At 40.2% G+C, this 20116-nt stretch overlaps 2 protein-coding genes across 2 annotated transcripts; both read left to right on the top strand.

Moving 5' to 3' along the window:
- Positions 1 to 551: 551 nt before the first annotated feature.
- Positions 552 to 12035, top strand: LOC117010467. The gene is made up of 10 exons (XM_033084962.1): positions 552 to 849; positions 4637 to 4775; positions 6024 to 6198; positions 7833 to 7892; positions 8001 to 8063; positions 8624 to 8734; positions 8853 to 8915; positions 9782 to 9856; positions 11188 to 11256; positions 11779 to 12035. Exons 2-10 carry the CDS (start codon positions 4692 to 4694, stop codon positions 11874 to 11876), a joined length of 798 nt encoding a protein of 265 aa, XP_032940853.1. The 5' UTR covers positions 552 to 849; positions 4637 to 4691; the 3' UTR covers positions 11877 to 12035.
- Positions 12036 to 12620: 585 nt separating this feature from the next.
- On the top strand, positions 12621 to 17718 carry LOC117010278 (nascent polypeptide-associated complex subunit alpha, muscle-specific form-like). Its single transcript, XM_033084583.1, has 10 exons — positions 12621 to 12636; positions 13321 to 13425; positions 13955 to 14023; positions 14600 to 14668; positions 14810 to 14887; positions 15422 to 15532; positions 15651 to 15713; positions 16263 to 16373; positions 16511 to 16573; positions 17107 to 17718. The coding sequence occupies exons 1-10, from the start codon at positions 12621 to 12623 to the stop codon at positions 17598 to 17600; spliced, it is 1179 nt and encodes a 392-aa protein (XP_032940474.1). The 3' UTR covers positions 17601 to 17718.
- Positions 17719 to 20116: the final 2398 nt, after the last annotated feature.

Raw genomic sequence — 20116 nt, 5'->3', positions numbered from 1 at the left:
TCACATATCCCAGACAGTGTGAAATGTTATGGAGTTTTTATCTCTTGCAATTGAAACCTTCAGTCTTCAGGATATATCCCAGGTATCCTGATGGATGTGTGGTGTAAGACAAAACCTGAAAGAAGCTCAGGATACCGTGGTTGGTGCCAACACAGAGTTAAACCTTCTGCATGCTAAGTATGCAGACAGAGGGAATTTAACAGGAACTTTAAAAACAGAGCTACAGAAAATACAGCAGTGATCAGAGAAGAAGAAGGTGTTTTTCTAGGATCCTGTAGGGTGGGGTTTATTCAGTTGTTGTTGGACATCCCTCTCCCATCGGGAGCTCGAAATCTCTCGGTTCAAGAGGCTTCACGAGAACCTTTCCCTAAGCCTGACTCCCTCCTGATGGAGGGAAATGTCCTCCTTGGGTGCAGAGAGCGCCCTGCTTTGAATTCTGTCCACGGACATTCCAAACTTTCTGGCTGTTTGTTCCTCTCTCTGGCCGAAGAGTGCGCTATGCTGAGGATTCGCACATGTCAGTCTGGCTTTAGTGTCAGGGGATCCTTTCAGTGTCCTGCACTTTTATTTGACTGTCGGGAGCCCTCCAGCCTTAGGAGATGTCTGGGAGGCCGGAGAGAGCAGCGGGAGCCCCGGCAGAGCCCCGCGCTGCGTTCGGGCCATTGTGGCATCACCGCGCGCGTCCGTGGCAACCGTGGAATCGCCGCCTCCGGCTCCGCGTTTGTCCCGGCTGGTCCCGGCACGCCAGGTCCTGCCCTGCCGGGAGCCGCTGCCCTCCGACCGTCCCATCCGGTCCTGCTGGAGGAGGAGCAGCCTCGCAGCAGCTCCAGGCACCGGCGGCACTGTCCGGTGAGTTCTGTGCTTTCACTGCGCATTTATTGCTCGCTCCAGGCTTTGCCGGCTTGAAGTGAGTGCGGTTAGATTTTTTCAGATCACGTTTAGATTTACTCTTGAGTGGTGTCTGTCACCTTCCAATGTCGTGGGACCTTCAAATGTCTTGCTCCAGCCCCTGGCATAGGCAGGGACACCTTCTGCTATCCCCGGTTGCTGTTCTAAGCCTTGTTCAGCCTGATCTTTGACACTTCCAGGGATGGGACAGCCACAGCTGGTCTGAGCAACCTGTGCCAGGGCCTCACCATCCTCAATGAGGAGAATTTTTCCACATATCTATTCTAAATCAGTGGCCTGTTGTGAAGTATTCAGCATATATTCACAAGTTTGCAAGAAGAAACTGATACAATTTTTTAATGACACATCAGACATAATTCCCCAAGCAAAAACTTTCTTTGCTGTTTTGTTTCATTATGGCGCTCCCATAAGCTGCTCCATGGCACTGGATTTTTTTTCCCCCTAGGTGAAATAGCATGCTTTTTGAATTTATCCCTTTGTCTGCTAGTAAGCTATTGATACCTATTTTAACAGAGTTTGTAAGCTTCTTAGGAGAATGTAGCTCAATCTATGCAAACATTTTTTTATCGGTGTTCTCAAAACTCTGACAGTGGATATTCTGCTATATATATATTTGTATCTCTACAATATTCAGGCTTAGAGGACTAGCAGTACAATTCTGTTTTCTAAAGCCAACGTCAAATTGCAGTTGTGCTAATTGCTCAAGTGACATGGTAGTTACACTGTTGGATAGCTGTTCATGAGTGGTTAATAAAATTAAATATTTTAGTAGGTTGACAAATAAAGTAAAGCATATCTCTGCTAGAGGCCTTAATAATTTTATGATATAGAAGAGGCTAATCTTGGGATCTGATGAAGTAGAAGTATATATGGTCAACTATGTTCTTAATTCTCCACAGTTCATAGATGCAAAAAACTGCATTGTGACCACCATGAGTTCAACCTCTTCAGCCAACATCCCTTCCAGGGAAGCTAACTGGTGAGGTCCAGTACTGGATTTTTAAGTCTAGCAGTTGATTTCCTCCTTTTGTGGCTTATTTATTTTCTAGAGGCCTGAAATGATGCAATTCAGGCTGAGGAAGAACCAGATAATGGTGTGATACCTGCAAGCTGTCACAGAGTCATCAGGGGGTAGAGAGAGGTTCTGCCAGCACACAGGAATACAGTCCAGGAGGCACAGCAGGGTTTTCCACATTAATTGAGGTGGTAGAGGTTGGCTTTAAGCCTTACCATGACCCCTGTGTTTTATAACTCGATAAGAGTTTGATCTTTGGCACAAACTACTTGTCTGTCTTTAGTCTGTACAAACCTGCCAGTTACACGGGAACAGTAAAATTCCACAAATACGGACTTTGGTTAGAAAATCAGACTTCAGTCTGCTCCTTCAGCTGCAAAAGTTTAGCAAAATTACACTGCTAGGTAGTAAGTGAAAGAACATTTCTCTCTGTTGCAAAATGAAGCTAGTGAAAAGCTGGTTTTCTACAATGATTCATGTTGACTGCAACCAAAGGACTTGTGAAGTGAACACTGAAAATTTAGGTTTTGAACTACAAGATACCTTCTGCAGTGTAGAACTCAAGAGTTATTTCACCTGCTCATATGTTTTCTTGAAAATTTTTAAAGTCCTGCTAAGAAATGGTGTCTTAGATAACAACTGTAGTTGGTAAAAAACATGTTTTAGTTCAAAACCAAGGGTTGATGAACTAGTAATATATGAAAATGGAAGTAGAAAACATTCTCTGGATTTTGTTAGACTTTAAATTGTGCATGCTTTGAAACTTTCCATCTTTGGTGTGGTTTTGTCTTTGAATCTTCTGAGAGCTTAATGGTTGTAGCACTTCTAGTTGTTGCATGAAAACTGAAGGAAAAATTGCCTACAAGTGCTAATGGGAAACTTTCATAAAGTACTGCATTTGCTGGCCATGCTGTGAGCATTAAAGAGAGTATCACAGAAATGAACATTCTTAAGGCTACTTTCTATTTTATTTGAAAATATCTTAGTAGAAAACCAAAATGAAGCGCTTGATATAGTAATAGATCAGCAGTTCTGTCGCTGGTTCGCTGGGGTTTTTCTTTCTTTGTTTGTTTTTATTGGTTTGGGGTTTTTTTTGTTTCCATTCTAGGAAAAAAAATTAGAGTTTTCTGATATATATTTTTAGGTTTCCATCAATTGCGTTGTGAGTTCAGAAACTGTTCATAAAATGCTATTTCAAAATGGTGTCTAATGCTTTTTTTGTGAGTCCTTAATATTATGTTCTCTCTTTTTAGTGCTCTCATATATTTTTCATTTCCTTAGCATCCTTAATTTCCTGATGTTTGTGGTGTCATATAATTTTGATATTTAAATATTTATAGTCTGCAGCTAAAAACATGAAATTTTATCGTTTAATGGGAGTAATGTCTTTATAGGCAAGATTTAATCTAAGTGACCAATCCCCTCCTTGATGGCATTTGTGTCTTTTATCCCAGTCAAAAAAAAAAGTGTGAGAAAATAAACATCATTAGGTAAATTTTTGGTCATTAAAAATGTTAACTGTACCTACACAGAAATCCAGGGGTAATGTGGTCACTTTTTAGTTAGAAAGATTAATTAAATGTCAGTACAATGTCATTTCTTTAAAAAATACTTGATATAGACAATGGTACTTTAGGTATTTTAGTATTTACATTTCTGTATTATATGATACAACTTTAGTGCTTAATTTAATTCTATTTCTTTTATCAGTCTATTTCACATTGATTGCCCATAAACTCTTGCACTTTTGTATGGAGAAATTACTGCAGTCCTATGTACTTAAAATAATGTGAAAAACAACATATATCAAATAATGTGAACACTGATTTTCAAGTACTGAAATAACTTCAAAGTTGTCCAGTTTAAGTTATAATAATTTCACTTAAATTTATTTAACTAGTTAATAAATATGGTTTTAATATCCATACTTATTTGTGTATGTATATATGTGCATGTGTACATATTTATGTCTATGTGTATATATACATTTGTATATTCTATGTTTAAATTTTTCACTTCTGGTACAGAAGCTTGGGTTTGACTCTGTTGTCACTGCTTAGTGTGCTTGAGGGGTGATTCTTCTAATTTCCAATTAGATTTTGTTATAGCAGAAATAGTAGCGGAAATTAAGATAAGACAGGGTAGTTTGGAGGACTAAACCTTTAATTTGTGCTGTGCTTGTCATCAGTTCTGTGTCTGTAGTTTGAATGTGTGTATCTCTGAAGACAAGGTATGTAAAAGAGAGGTTTTTTTCTACATCTGTGCATTTGTTTCATGACATGTTTTTGAGATGGTAACTCCTGTTAAAAAATGAGACTTACTGTGGAGACAAAAAGCTTGCCCATTATTTTAACTTATATGATTGGAATGATGTTTTTAAGCTTTCTGGAAGTTTATTATCAAAAATTATGGAAGTTCATTATTGAAAATGAAGATACTGAAAAATACTAATGAACACACTATGCTTAAACCAATTTTGTTAATCCAAAGTGCATCTCTCTTTTAAGTTCCTGCTACCATATCTCTCGTATCTTGCAAAATAAGCAACTCTATATAATCCTTTCTTCAAAGAGCAATAGTAGACAAAAACTGCACAAAGTAATTTTACTTACGTTAATGTTTAAAACTCTGGGCCCATGCTTGGGGAATTGAAGTAAAGAAGCATTGAAACTTTAGAGGAATACTCATGTATTTTGAAAACACATTTTTCAGCTCAGACAAAGATATCCAAGGACCACTGTTACCTCAGGACAGAAATCAATCAGAAATGGACACCATTGAAGATTTGAGAAAGAAACTCCAGAAGCTTGAGGAAAAAAATTTGGAATTAACCAATCAACGCAATCAAGATGTAAGGAGTTTGTTTGTTTGTTTGCTTTCTTTCTTGCTTGCTTTATTTTACCCTTGAACTAAATGTAATTTGTTACCTTAAGTGCAAATTATTTCCTTGAAATAAGGCTCTCATCAGGTGAATCAAAATCCCATTCACTAGTTGGAAAATAACAAAGAAGCACCATTGTACAGACCTCTCATGCCTGTTCATAGGAGCTGATATCACTTTTAGTGTCATTGCTAGTTGTTGAAAGTGTGTGTAAGAAACTTGAGCGCTACACAACAGCAAATCATGCAAAAGAATATTTGGCACCCCCAGCTTTGGAATTCTTAATGTAAGACATGGTTTGTTTGAGTGTTTTAATCCCAGTAATTCCAGGGATTCATTTTGGAGAATCACCCCACCATTGATAGAGCAATGGGACCACAACAAGAGCAAATCCCTGTGTAAGAGGCAGGAATCTCTAAAAAAATGGATGTGGAACAACAAAATTGGTTTATTGGCTGTATTTAATCTAAAATAGATGAATGAGCATCCACACCAGCTGCCCCTAACAAACTGCTAAGAGCAGAATTGTTCCCTGTAGCAGTAATAATAATTCAAACTAAAGAAAATTTTAGTGAAGTATTTCCTAACTGCTACTAGGTACTAGTTTGCCGCAAGAGCTTCAGAGAAAACCTTTGTAAAGGGCTTAAATTATTTCCAGTTCATGGAGCTCCTGTTAATAAGGATGCTGCTGCTTTGTAGATGTTCTGAAGAAATGCATGTTTTACTTTCCACCTTCTTGCACTCAGATGGCTTAAAGGTGGTAACACAGAGATAATTTCTGGCAGCAGTGACTAGACTATCTTTCTTATACCAGATAAGATAAGAACGCTTTTTGGAAGTGTTTTCTTTGTTTTGTTTGTTGTATTGAATAGAATTCTGCTTGACTACTGAACACCATTGGACTGAAATTTGTGTTTACATAATGAGTTACTAGGTGTCTGATAATCTAATATCCCAACATGACTGTTTTTCTAGTTGCTAAATACAGTTGTCAGAAAATTGCCTGTGGAATATAATTATAACTTTTATTGTCTTAAGGCAGAAGTATCTTTGGAAAAACAGAGGAGTATATTTAAGGTACATTAAAGTGATCTAAGAACAGGATGAGTTTGCATTTTTAAAAAGTATCTAAATTGTGAAGTTTCAAGACTGTATTTCAAATTCAGATCTGATAAGATGGCAGCTGTGAATGCAATTTCGGAACTATTTATTTTCTAGATCTCTCGCTATGAAAAAGAAATAATGGAATTAAGGTTGGAACTCAAGAGAGAAGAGGCTCTTTGTCGAGTTCTGGAGAGTGAAATGCCCTTTCCTAGAAAAGAGGCTCATATGCAGTCGTGTTCTGCAGAGGGCGAGCTAAGGGATGAAAAAGCCAAGCTTTTGGAACTGCAAGGTAAGTTAAAAAAAAAAAATTAGGGACGAGATACGACATCAGTCCCAAGTAATTAAAACAAGCAGAGATTGCACAAAGTTTTATGGCTACTGTGTGTTTTGGAAGCCTCTTATTTTCCAGTGTCTTAGTCATCTGCTTTTGTAAGCCCATATGAGTTTACAAAACCCTTGCTGTCTCATATGCATTAAATATAACCTGCTAAACCAATCAATCCCTCTCGTAATTAAGGTGTCCCGCTCCATCTTGCTCATCACTATGTCCAGCTGTTCTTCCTTTTGCATTTCAGGGGGAAAACAAATAAAATATAGTCCTGCTTATTTGTTTACACTCTATCCAAAAACTTTTTTTCCTCCCTCACACTGCTTTTTTCTTTTCTCTTTTCACATATTTCTAGCTGTTCACTGTTCTTATCCGGCCTCTTTGTGTCATCTTTGGTTTTCTTTTTATACAAATAATGTGTATGATGACACTAGTATGTGGAAAGGAAGTGGTTTACCTAGACATTTTTCTGCATTCAGGAATTCATATTTTCTTCACCCTTCTCAAACAGTTAGAGATTTCTCACACTTAAAAGCTGGGGAGATGCATTTTTTAATTACCTGTGCAAGTATAATACTCTCTAAATTTAGTGTAGGAGATGTATTTGTGAATCTTTGGTGTTCACTGAAAAGACTGGAGCACTCTTGGAGTTTGTAACCTTACAAAGATGGAAGGGGACTCTGAAAATTGCAAGTGCACTTTTACTGCCAGATTTTTTTTTAAAAAATAATAAGAAATCTGCACTTTCACTCATTTGGAGAACACACAAATTATAAAAATCTTCTTACCTGATTTTAATCAACTGGGAATCACTTGCCAACCTTACTGCAGAGGCAAGGAATGCAGGTATCCCGATACAAATACTCTCGTTATCGTGTGGCTTTGCTTACACAAGTAGTACTTGTAACCAACTAGTATAAATTACATAGTTATAAATAATAACAATATGAAACATATTATAAATCATGTTATGTAACTTAGGACAAGTTGTTCAGAAATACAGTAGTTCAATCTCACACTTTCTATTTGGCAAAGAAAGTGCCTTTTCTTTACAAAAATTGTTTGTTACTCAGTATTCTAGGTACGTGAACTTTTAACTTGTCAGACTACTGCAACATGTTCAAATATTACAATAATTTAATTTAACTGTTGCCTGTAACAATATGCCTGACTAATATTTGAAGAGTATGAAATGTTGATTTCAATTGATGGTGAAATATGTCCAAACGTAAAGGACTCCCTTCTGTGGCTAACAGGGAATGTGTTCCCTAATAACAGTGAAAGGGAGACGGTAGAATAAATTTCTTTACTTGATTTAAAAACAAGCCTTGGAATTATGAGGGATGAAAGATGTTGGTAAGTATTTGTAGAACTTCACAAAAAATGCTGTTGTATTCCAGCACTTCCTAGGGCAGGATACTTATGCAATTTGTCTGTTAAAGGTTAATATCTGTAATAAGGTGATGTGTGTATCAAATAAGGACTTAAGACATTTACAGTTATAAATACTTCATATATGAACCTTTGTGAGAAATATTTAACAGCAAATGTAGATTCTCTCTATATATTTTTTAATTATTTTTTTTTTATTCCAGAATGCTGGGGACATCCTAGACACAGAACTAATACCATCTCTGGAATTGACATACCCTCTGGTGGGACAACCCACACTGCCTCTGGAAACAACATAGCTTTTCCTTGCAACCATAATCATTACAGTTCTGTGATTTCCTTGCTTTTTAAAATTTCCTTTCTCTGAACAGAATCTTCTCAGCCTCGCTTTGTACCCCAAGGAATCAGAACACCTTGTGGTCCTGCTCCTGATGGTAAGTCTGCTCTTCAAACAATTTTAGTCACTTAGATGTTTTGAGTGACTTAGGAATCAGAGCCAGCATCTCCCTTCACATTGCACAGCTTCTCTAGGCAAATAACAATGATAGTTAAGTGTAAAGATAATGGAGTAATAAAATTCGTGCTGACAGAAATGCTCTGAGACATTTTTCAGAAGAGAAAGGGGATGGTGAAAGCTAATACAGGCATGAAAATTTTTGTCAGGGTGACTGTAAAATTAGTTAGTTTTCTTGATTAAAAAATCCAGCCTAGCAATTATAACGATGAGGGGCAAAAGATCTCTGTAAATATTTGTAGCACTTCCAATACAGTGCTATTTTTTCAACCATTTCTGATGGTAGGATACTTGTTGTAATGTCCTTTGCCTATTAAATATTAAAATCTGCAATCAGGTGCCGTGTGCTTCAAATAAACACTTAAGAAGCAAACAGTTATAAGTACTTCACATATGTGCCTTTGTGATAGGTATTTAACACCAAATGTTGATGCTATCTGAATTTAATTTTTTTGTTGTTTTTTTTTTTTTTTATTCCAGCACGCTGGGGAGAGCCTAGACACAGATCCTACATTTTGTGTGGAACCAACATAACCTCCAGTGTGAGACCCTACAGAACCTATACAGTGTCTGGAACCGATAAACCCTCTGGTGTGTCACCCTAAAGAACCTATGCTGTGTCTGGAACCAGCACAGCCTTTCCTTCCAACCATAATAATATAAATTCTATGCAATTCCTTGGTTCTTATAATTTCCTTTCTCTGAACAGAATGTTTTTGTCTTCGCTTTGTACCCAAAGGAACCACTACACCTTGTGGCCCTGTTCCTGATAGTAAGTCTGTTTTTCCAGCAATTCTAGTCACTTGGATGTGGGTTCCTAGCCAGCATATCACAGAATCACAAGGTTGGAAGAGACCTTCAAGATCATCAAGACCAACCCATGCCCTAACATCTCAACTAGATCATGGCACCAAGTGCCACATTCAGTCTTTTCTTAAACACATCCGGGGATGGTGACTCCACCACCCTCCTGGGCAGACAATTCCAGTACTTTGTCACTCTTTCCTTAAAAACTTTTTTCTAATATCCAACCCATATCTCCCCTGGCGCAGCTTGAGACTGTGTCCTCTGGTTCTGTCAGTGCTGCCTGGAGAAAGAGACCAACCCCACCTGACCACATCCACTTTTCAGGGAGTTGTAGAGAGTGATAAGGTCATCCTTGAGTCTCCTTTTCTCCAGGCTGAATAACCCCAGCTCCCTCAGCCATTCCTCACAGGGTTTGTGTTCCAAGCTCCTCCCCAGCTTCATTGCCCTTCTCTGGCTGTACTCAAGCATCTCCACGTCCTTCATAAACTGAGAGGACAGAACTGGACACAGCACTCAAGGTGCAGCCTCACCAGTGCTGAGTAGAGGGGAAGAATGACCTCCCTGCTCCTGCTGGCCACACTGTTCCTGACACAGGCCAGGGGCCATTGGCCTTTGTGGTCACCAAGGGCACACTTCTGGCTCGTGTTCAGTCGGTTGTCAACCATTACCCCAATTTCTTTTTTTCCCTTTCTTTCTTTTTCTTCCATGAAGACTTTTTCCTTTCTTTCTGTCAAAAATCATTAACATTTTTGTAATAGCCTTTTCTTGTAATAATAACCACTTTAATTCTGTGCATTTTCCTGCTTTTTAAAATTTATTTTCTCTGAACAGAATCTTTGCGGGTTCACTTTGAACCTGAAGCAGCTGGTTCATCTCCTCTATCAGCTCCTGTTTCTCCACATGATGGTAAGTTTCCTTTTCAATCAATTCTAGTCACTTCAATATGGCTTCAGAGCTAGCATCTCCCTTCACGCTGCACAGTTTTTGAAGGCAAATACAATAGTTAATTAATTTCCTTGTTTTTTTAAAATTTACTTTCTCCAAAGTAAATTTACTTTCTCTGAACAGAATCTGTTTGGCATCTGTTTGAACCCCAGCCAGCTGGTACCATGTACTATGTACTAGTTTGAAAACAAACCAGTAGGAGTTTCTAGTCAGAACTACATTTTAGCAGGAAAATTAGAATGAAGGCAAAACTATTGGCTTAAACTGACAGCGTGTTGGTCAGGGTGGTGGCAGCAGTCCAGTTAAATGGTGGCTACAGACCTGCTGAAGCGGTAGCTGTGGTTCTGTTGAGGCAGCAATCCTCAACAGGGTCTGGTCTTCCTCTGAAGTTCCAGGGTGGTTATGCAGCTCTTACCTTCTGGGAATCCAGTTAGTATAGCTGCTCTGGTGCTCCAAAACCTCAGATTGTATCCAGGTAGGAATGCTTGGTTGTCCCCCTTGGGCAGAGCATCTCACAACAGGATGATGTAATGTCATGAGGGATACAGTGAAGCCATGATGGCCCATTAGCAGAGATAGCCCCCTGGAGGGAGTTACCAGGGATGAGTCATGAAGAGAATAAAGAGCACTGCCCCATGCATCTTAACAGCTGACACAGATACATACTTTTTGGTTATATTGTAATCTAAGACAATGAAGTAAATTTACTTTCTCTGAACAGAGTCCTTTTGGGGTTGCATTAAACCCCAAGCAGCAGGTACACATCCTGCTTCTGTTCCACCTGATGTCTGATAAGTCTGTTTTTCAAGGAATTATAGTCACTTGAATGTGGGTTCTCACCAGCATCTCCCTTCATGCTGGACAGATTCTGTACGCAAACACAACAATACGTAATTACAAACATTATGAAGCAGTAAAGGTGGTGCCAACAGAAACATTTTAAGACTTTTTGGAAGAGAAAGGGATGGTGAAAGCTAACACACGGCTTAAAATACTATTGTAATTTTTTTATATTGATCCTTAATTGCTTGGATATTTTAGGTTGGTTGAGGGGGTGGTGGTGGGTGGGTGGGTGTTTGGTTCCTGGTTTTTTTTGTTTGTTTCTCTCTACTATTGAAATTACTTTCTTGCTTTTTTTTTTTTTTCCCAAAGACTTTTTCCATCCTTTCTGATCTAAACCAATAATATTTTTGTAATGGCCTTTCCTTGCAAACACAATCATTTCAGTGCTGTACACTTCCTTTTTTTTTAATTAATTTTTTTTAAATTTTAAAATTATTTTCTCTGTATAGAATATTTTTGGGGTTGCATGGGACACCAACTAGCCAAAACACCACCTGCTCATGCTCGTGACAGTGATGGTAAGTCTGCTTTTGAAGCAAATTTAGTCAATTAGTTTTGGGTTTGGAGCCAGCATCTCCCTTTATGCTACACAACTTCTGTAGGCAAATACAACAGTATATAATTGTAAGCAAAATGGAGCAATAAACTAATACAAATGGAAACATCCTGACACATTTTCAAAAGAGAAAGGAGATGGTGAAAGATAACACGGGCATTCAAATTACTATGAGTTATTTTTTCTTTCGATTGGTTCCAATTTGGTTAGATATTTTAGGTTTTGATTTGGGTTTGGATGCTTGGTAGGTTGTATTTTTTTCATTTTGGACAGTGTTGGTGGGTGAGTTGGTGGGTGAGTGTTTGGTTTTTGATTTTTTTATTGCCATTTTAAATTTCCTCCCTTCCTTTTTTCTTGTCCTTCTTTTCTAAATCCTTGCAAACACTGCCCTTTCAGTTCTGTTCAAATCTTTGGTTTTTAAAATTAACATTCTTGGAATTCTACTCTGAATTTTCTCTGAAGTAATTTTACTTTCCCTGAATAGAATATTTTCAGCAACAATTTATGCCCAAAGGAGCTGCTGCACCTCGTGGTCCTGAAACTGATGGCAAGTCTGCTTTTCAAGCAATTTTAGTCACTTGAATATAGGTTCCCAGACAACATCTCCCTTCATACTGCACAGATTCCAGAGGCAAATGCAACATTACAGAACTGTAAATATAATGCAGTGTTAAAAGTAGTGAGTAGTGCTAACAGAAATGTTCTGAGACTTTTTCAGAAGAAAAAGGGGGTGGTGAAAGATAACACAGGGATTGAAATTACTATTGGAATGGTGGAATGGGGTTTTTTCTACTGGTTCCTATTTCCTTCCCTTTTTTTTTTTTTTTTTTTTTTTTTTTTTTGGATTGAGTTTTAACACTTGATTTCTTGTACATTTTTGGTTTTGGGGAGTGGTTGCGGTGGGTGAGTGGATGTTTGGGTTTTTAAATTTTCTTTTCTTACATACAGTAAATTCACGAATACAAGCCGCACTGAGTATAAGCCGCATCTCTGGGTGTTGGCAAATATTTCGGTTTTTGTCCATAAATAAGCCGCACCCAAATATAAGCCGCTCTGTCGTTCGCAGCGAGGACCCGCATGCAATTAGTAACAGAACCGCGGGAGGGCGGGGTTTACTGTCTCAGCTAAGGCTGTGCAGGCTCGGCCCGCTAGGGGCCACTGACGGGGCCAGGTGGCCCAGCCTGGTGCTGCCGCTCGGGGCCGGCCGCCGCTGCCACTGGGCTCGGTCACCCCGGGTCGGCGCTGCCCCGCGGTGGCAGGCAGGGACGGAGCTTCCCCCGCTCCTACAGCAGCGGCGGCGGGCGGGGACGGAGCTTTCCCGCGCCCATGGCACCGGCGGCGGGTGCGGACAAAGCACTCCGCCTCCTCTTCGAGCCGCGGCAATGGCGGCGCGCACCTCCCCTCCCCCTCCCTGGGCCGCGGCAATGGCTGCGCGGGGCTCCCGTCAGCTCCCGGAGCCGCGGCAATGGCAGCGCCCCCCCACCCCGTCCTCCCCAGGCCGCGGCAATGACGGCGCAGGGCCCCCGTCGGCTCCCCGAGCTGCGGCAATGGTGGCGCCCCCCCCCCCCCCCCCACCCCCGTCCTCCCCTGGGCTGCGGCAGAGGAGGAAAGAAGAGAGCTCTCCTGCCTCTCTCCCCGCCCCCCGTGCTGCCTGCAGGGAGCCAGGGCAACACAGTAACACTGTAACAATTGCACAATGCCGGCTTTTACTGGCAGGTGCTTGGCTTGGCGCCCTGGCTGGCACGTCTGGGGTTGTAAATGTCAGAAAATTATTCACATATTAGCCGCCCCCGACTATTAGCCGCACTTCCGGGTTTCCACCAAAATTTTTGTCAAATTGCTGCAGCTTGTATTTGTGAAATTACTGTATTTTAATTTCCTTATTTTTTTTTTTGTCTTTAATCCAAGGCTTTTGCCTTCCTTTCTGTGATAAACCACTAAGAATTTGTAATAGCCTTTCCTTGCAACCATAACCATTCATGTTCTTTGCATTTTCTGCTCTTTAAAACTTTCTTTTACTGAACAGATATTTTTCAGCCTTGTGTTTCAACCCCAGCAGCCACAGCACCTGCTGATCCTACTGCTCCTCCTACTGCTGCTCCTACTGCTGCTCCTACTGCTGCTCCTGATGGTAAGTCTGATTTCAAGCAAATATGGTCACTTGGATGTGGATTCAGAAGCAGCATCTCCCTTCATGCTGCAAAGCTTATGTGGGCAAATGTAATGACACTTAAATGTAAACATAACAGAACAAAAAAATTAATGTCAACAGAAGCCTTCAAAGACAATATTCGGATGAGAAAGGGGATGGTGAAAGCTAACACAGGGATTAAAATTTCTATTATTCTATAATTAATTTTTTTCTATTGGTCCTTTTTTTCTTGGGTATTTTTGGTTTTAGATTGGGTTTTGTTTGGTTGGTAGGATTGTTTTGGTTTTGCAGAGTAACAGAAGTGGGTGGGTGGGTGTGTCAGTTTTAGCTTTACCATTACTTCCTTTAATCTCTGTTTTTAAACCAAAGACTTCTTTCTTTCTTTCTGGTATAAACTGCTAACATTTTGTAGCAGCCTTTCCTTGTAACCATAGCCATTTTGGTTATGTGCATTTCATTGCTTTTTCAAACTTACCTCCTCTGAAGTAAATTTACTTTCTCTGAACAGATACCTTTCGGGCTAGCGTTGCAACCCAAGAAGCCCGTACACCTCCTGCTCCTGTTCCTGCTCCTGATGGTAAATCTGCTTTTCAAGCAATTTTGGTCACTTGAATGTGGGTTCCCAGACACGATCTCCCTTCATACTTCACAGATTCTGTAGGCAAATGCAATATTACAGAATGGTAAATATAATGCAGTGATAAACCAGTGCTAACAGAAATGTTCTGAGACTTTTTTGGAAGGGAAAGGGATTGATGAAAGATAACACAGGGATTGAAATTACTACTGGAATGGGTTTTTTTCTACTGGTCCCTATTTCCTTGGGAGTTTTGGTTTTGTTTTTCTTTTTTTTTTTCTTTTTTTTTGTTGTTTTTCTTTTTTTTTTTTTTGTTAGAGTTTGTTTTAGTTTTGGTTTGAATGCTTGATTTCTTTTATTTTCTTGGTTTTGTGGGGCTGGGGAGTGGATGTTTGTTTTTTGTTTATTTTCTTTTATTAATACTTTTAATTTTTTTTTTTTTGTCTTTAACCCAAGGCTTTTGCCTTCCTTTCTGTGATAAACCATTAAGAATTTGTAATAGTTTTTCCTTGCAACCATAACCATTTATGTTCTGTTCCTTTTGCTTGCTCTTTAAAACTTTCTTTTACTGAATAGATATTTTTCAGCCTCATGTTTCAACCCCAGCAGCCACAGTACCTGCTGCTCCTACTGCCGCTCCTGATGGTAAGTCTGATTTCAAGCAAATATGGTCACTTGGATGTGGATTCAGAAGCAGCATCTCCCTTCATGCTGCAAAGCTCATATACGGAAATGTAATGATACTTAATTGTAAACATAACGGAACAATAAAATTAATGCCAACAGAAACCTGTGGGAGAGAGTCCTTTTGGCTTCCATTTGTACCCCAAGGAATCAGTACACTTCATGGTCCTACTCCTGATGGTAAGTTTCCTTTTCAAGTAGTTAGAGTCACTTGGATATGGGTTCCTAGCCAGCATCTCCCTTGATGCTGCTCAGCTTCTCTCAGCAAATGGCAACAGTAAAGTGCAAAGATAATGGAGTAAGAAAGTACCATCAGAAACATTCTGGGACTTGTTTCAGAGGAGAAATGGGATGGTGAAAGCTAATAAAGGGATGAAAATTTTTGTCAGGGTGACTGTAAAATTAGTTTGTTTACTGGATAAAAAAACCCGCATCTTAGCACTTATAATGATGAGGAGTAAAAGATGTCTGTAAATATTTGTACCACTTCAATTAAAGTGCTATTGTTTTCCAGCACTTTCTAGGGCAGGATACTTGTGCCAATGTTCTTTGTCCAACAAATGTTAATATCTATAATCAGGTGCCCTGTGTCTCAAATAACCACTAAGGAAGCAAACAGTTATAAGTACTTTCCATATGTGCTTTTGTGAGAGGTATTTAATAGCAAATGTAGATTCTGTCTTGATTTGTTTTCTATTCTCTCTTTTATTCCAGTACGCTGGGGAGAGCCTAGACACAGATCCTACACTTTGTCAGGATCTGGCATACCCTCTGGTGGGACACCCTACATAACCTGCCCTTTGTGTGGAACCAACTTACCCTCTGGTGTGTCACCCTAAAGAACCCATGCTGTGTCTGGAACCAACACAGCCTTTCCTTCCAATCATAATAATATCAATTCTGTGCATTTCCTTGGTTTTTAAAATTTACTTTCTCTGAACAGAGTCCTTTTGGCTTCCATTTGCACCCCAAGGAATCAGTACACTTCATGGTCCTACTCCTGATGGTAAGTTTCCTTTTCAAGCAGTTAGAGTCACTTGGATACGGGTTCCTAGCCAGCATCTCCCTTGATGCTGCTCAGCTTCCCTTGGCAAATGGCAACAGTACTTAAGTGCAAAGATAATGGAGTAAGAAAGTACCATCAGAAACATTCTGGGACTTGTTTCAGAGGAGAAATGGGATGGTGAAAGCTAATAAAGGGATGAAAATTTTTGTCAGGGTAAAATTTTGTCAGACTGTAAAATTAGTTTGTTTACTGGATAAAAAAAACCACATCTTAGCACTTATAATGATGAGGAGTAAAAAATGTCTGTAAATATTTGTACCACTTCAATTAAAGTGCTATTGTTTTCCAGCACTTTCTAGGGCAGGATACTTGTGCCAATATTCTTTGTCCAACAAATGTTAATATCTATAATCAGGTGCCCTGTGTCTCAAATAACCACTAAGGAAGCAAACAGTTATAAGTACTTTCTATATGTGCTTTTGTGAGAGGTATTTAATAGCAAATGTAGATTCTGTCTTGATTTGTTTTCTATTCTCTCTTTTATTCCAGTACGCTGGGGAGAGCCTAGACACAGATCCTACACTTTGTCAGGATCTGGCATACCCTCTGGTGGGACACCCTACATAACCTGCCCTTTGTCTGGAACCGACTTACCCTCTGGTGTGTCACCCTAAAAAACCTATGCTGTGTCTGGAACCAACATAGTCTTCCCCTCCATCCATAACTATTTCAGTTCTGTGCATTTCCTTGCTTTTTAATATTTACGTTCTCTGAATTTAACTTACTTTCTCTGGCAGAATCTCTTCCTAGTTACTTTATACCCCGAGGAGTCAGTACACCTCTTGGTCCTGCTCCTGATGGTAAGTCTCCTTTTCAAGCAGTTAAAGTCACTTGGATATGGGTTCCTAGCCAGCATCTTGCTTCATACTGCACAGTTTCTTCACGCAAATAGCAACAATAGTTACGTGTCAAGAAAATGGAGTTACAAAATTCATGCTAACAGATATGTTCTGAGACATTTTTCAGAAAAGAAAGGGGGTGTTAAAAGCTTACACTGGCATGAAAGTTTTTGTCAGGGAGACTGCAGAATAAGTTTGTTTTCTTGACTAAAAAAACCCCACCCTTGCAATTGTAATGATGAGGATTGAAAGATGTCCACACATATATGTAGCACTTCAAATAAATTGTTATTGTTTTCCAACACTTCCTGGGGCAGAATACTTGTGCTATTTTCCTTTTTCAAACAAAGATTAATATCTATAATCAGGTGTTGTATGTTTCCAATAAGCCCCTAGGACAAGAAGCACACATTTATAAGTACTTCACATACATGCCTCTGTGAGAGGTATTTAACAACAAATGTAGGTATTCTCTTCATTAGTTTGTTTTTTAGTTCCAGCACTTGGGAGAGATCCTAGAGTTCAACATTTTAGCTACGGGTCAGAAAGTCAGCTTGACCAGAGGTTTAGCCAACATCTCGGGCCACTGCGACCTGCAACTGACCGAACCGCGGATTCGATACACTACAGAAGTGACACTGACTTATTCTCCTGTTGGACACCTTACAGATCTGGTGTGACCCCAATCCCCGTCCCCAGTGGCAGGAGTGGCAGGACTTACCATTCCTCACGACCATCAAGCACATATGCCAATGTTATGCGATCCCTAATTGAAATTATCTCAGAGCTGGAATCTTCCTCCCATATTAGGCCATTAAGTACTTTTTCCTTGTCCATTCCCTCCAGCTGGAGAGGGAATAGGACTGGTACTGGGTCTTCAGCCAACACGACCTTCAGTTTCAGACCACGCAGGACCTATTCTTTGCCTTCAGTCAGATCTGTCAGCCAGGATATCTCATTCACCACCAGAAGAAATCAGGAAATTTAATTAATGGAGTCTTGGCTGTTACAGTTTTCTTAAGGAATATTCTAGCTTCTCTTCAGAAGGAAAAAGCTCTAGAAATGTAAAAAGAGCTAATTAAAGTAGAGCTTTACATACTTTTGTATTGTAGTCCAGTGTACCTTTTGTCGGTAATTTCATATTTTAATGAAAATATACTTTCATATCTTCATATTTCTTTATTTCTAATGATTCATATACCTCAACACTTTTTAAAGTCTTATTTAATGCAGTTGTTAATTTTTATGTAGTCTATTTTAAAATGTTATAAAACAACACCTTTTGGGTAGTTTTCCTCATTCTTAAAAAAAAAAATCCAGAAGCCATTTCAGTCTCTGTCTCTCAAAGTTGTTTCATACCTGTCTATTTCAAACCAGAACTACAATAATTTAATTGGGTTGAGAGGGGTCCATGAAATGTACACCAGTGATTCCTCTCGTAGAATGTCATGGCCCTGCCATGAGTCTTTTTTTTTCCCCTCTCATCAGCTCAGCTGCAGACACACATTTAATTGCCAACTTAAAGACAGATGAACAAAATAAAAATTATGTGATGGGCCGTGAGAGCCCTCTTGCTGATCTTTCTGCTTTTTCAGTTGAGCAAGACTCTTATCCAGGCAAACACATTGCACTTAGTAATACATAATCATTTGGCAAGAACTCTACTGGTTTCTAGTAAGAGCTGGAGGCCTGCATCTCCACAGGATGTTTTGGTTTCCCCACACTTTATTGGGTTTTGGCTGCAAATACCACTGCCTTTGATTTCTTTCTATTTATAGAAGTACCATGTCTGGGCAAAACTGCCCACTGGGCCATATTCCAAAGGCAGTTTGCTCTGGAGTTTGTGAATGAAGGAGACCCTTTGCCGTGATTCCCTCCCCACTCTCCAACCTGCCTCGGCTAGCTTTGATTCAGAGATGGAGGAAATTCAGCATGGACAAAAGCAAAAGACCAAAGGAGGCTCTCTGCTCCAGGAAAATGTCCAGGACTTTATTCCCAAAGCATGTCCAGGGAGAAAAGAGTGAGAAACAAAAGAACAGCGGGGAATTTCAAACCCAGGGTGAGGGGAGGGGAAAACCGTGTTGCACCAATGAGATTGCACCGGCAGGGAGGAGCTAAGGGAGGGCTGAACCCTCTTCACAAGCCTCGGGGGAGTACAGGAAGAACTATTTTCAGTGCAATACAACATCTCCCCCTTTTTTGTTCAATAAAGTTGAAAGAAAGGTGTTTGGCTTATTCTGATTCAGAATATGGACCTGCCCACCACTTACGATTTGTGGGCAAATTAGACTTCTTTTGGTTTGCTAACTCCATGTGGTTGACTTCTGAGGTAGTAGAAATTAGACTGTTAATTGCTCTGAAAGTTAAGCAATGTAGAATTCCAAGTGCCAACGCTATGAGGAAAAGAACAACAAAAAACAACAAAATTGTTTTAGCTATTGAAGTCCGCGACCCCATGAGTCCTTTGAACAGTTCACTTAACCAATCCTCGGATTCTTGCTTCAGTTGTCCCATCAAGCTGTTCATGTCTTGGAGGGCTGCGTGGATGTTGGGAGTTTTTGAGGTTAGGTTCATGCAGCAAAATCCTTCAAATTCCTGGCACTCATGTCCATGCTGCAGCAGGAGAAAGTCTATGGCAGCACGATTTTGGAGTGTGCCTCGCCTGCTAATTTCCTCATCTTCCAGGAGGGAGCTGATGGCGGTGGGTATTAAGTTTGCCTGTTTGACCACCCAGCACTCTAGGTGGCCCAATTCACCTAGAGCTTTGGCTGCTGTGACTCATGGAAGGAACGGGGACACAGCAACTCTTTTTGACTTGGCCCAATGAAAAATTTCAGAATCACAGACTGGGTCCAAATTGTCAGCACTTCTCTTTTGGATTTTGTTGGCCAAATTGTTTTTACGAGTCCATTCATCAATTAAGGTTTAGTTGGGTGCTAACAGGGACAACTGCCCGAATGTACATGGCCCTCCTAATTGCCAAAAAGGGATCCCTGCCCATGCCTGGTTTCCCCTAATTAAGAACAGCCTCTTAGGGAGGCTTTTGGGACTCAAATGGTATGGGTTGTCTGCTGCAACATGGCTCAGAATACTACAGCACCTTTTGGCAGTGAATTCCTCTTGATATTACAATATGTTGTGGAAGGCCTTGGTGCTAGAAGGCTTTGGACTGAAGGTAAAGTGAATGCAGTATGGTGCCAGGGAGGAACCCAATAGCTCCAATTCTTGGGGTTCCTGAGCTGCTTTGGGCAAACTTGGTAGCCATTCCTCTATGGGGTTCTTCATCATTACAGTCCACCGATGATGATGCTGGCGTGGTCGGATGCTGTGTGACTTGGGGAACTGGTTAGGTATATGTGTGTCAAAGCTGGCTGGATATTGTCCAGCCTGCAATGGAATCCCTACCAGGCAGGTGGACATAGGGTCTCTTGCTGCTGCAGGGTCACCCAGATGTTCTAGTGAGGCTGAGGGATGATCCACACAGTTGTCAAGCTGCTCAGTGCA

Source organism: Catharus ustulatus, chromosome Z (assembly GCF_009819885.2).
Source record: "Catharus ustulatus isolate bCatUst1 chromosome Z, bCatUst1.pri.v2, whole genome shotgun sequence".
In the NCBI taxonomy this organism is placed as follows: domain Eukaryota; kingdom Metazoa; phylum Chordata; class Aves; order Passeriformes; family Turdidae; genus Catharus; species Catharus ustulatus.
The sequence above is the reverse complement of the archived record's forward strand: the minus strand, read 5'-3'. Positions and strand labels throughout refer to the sequence as shown.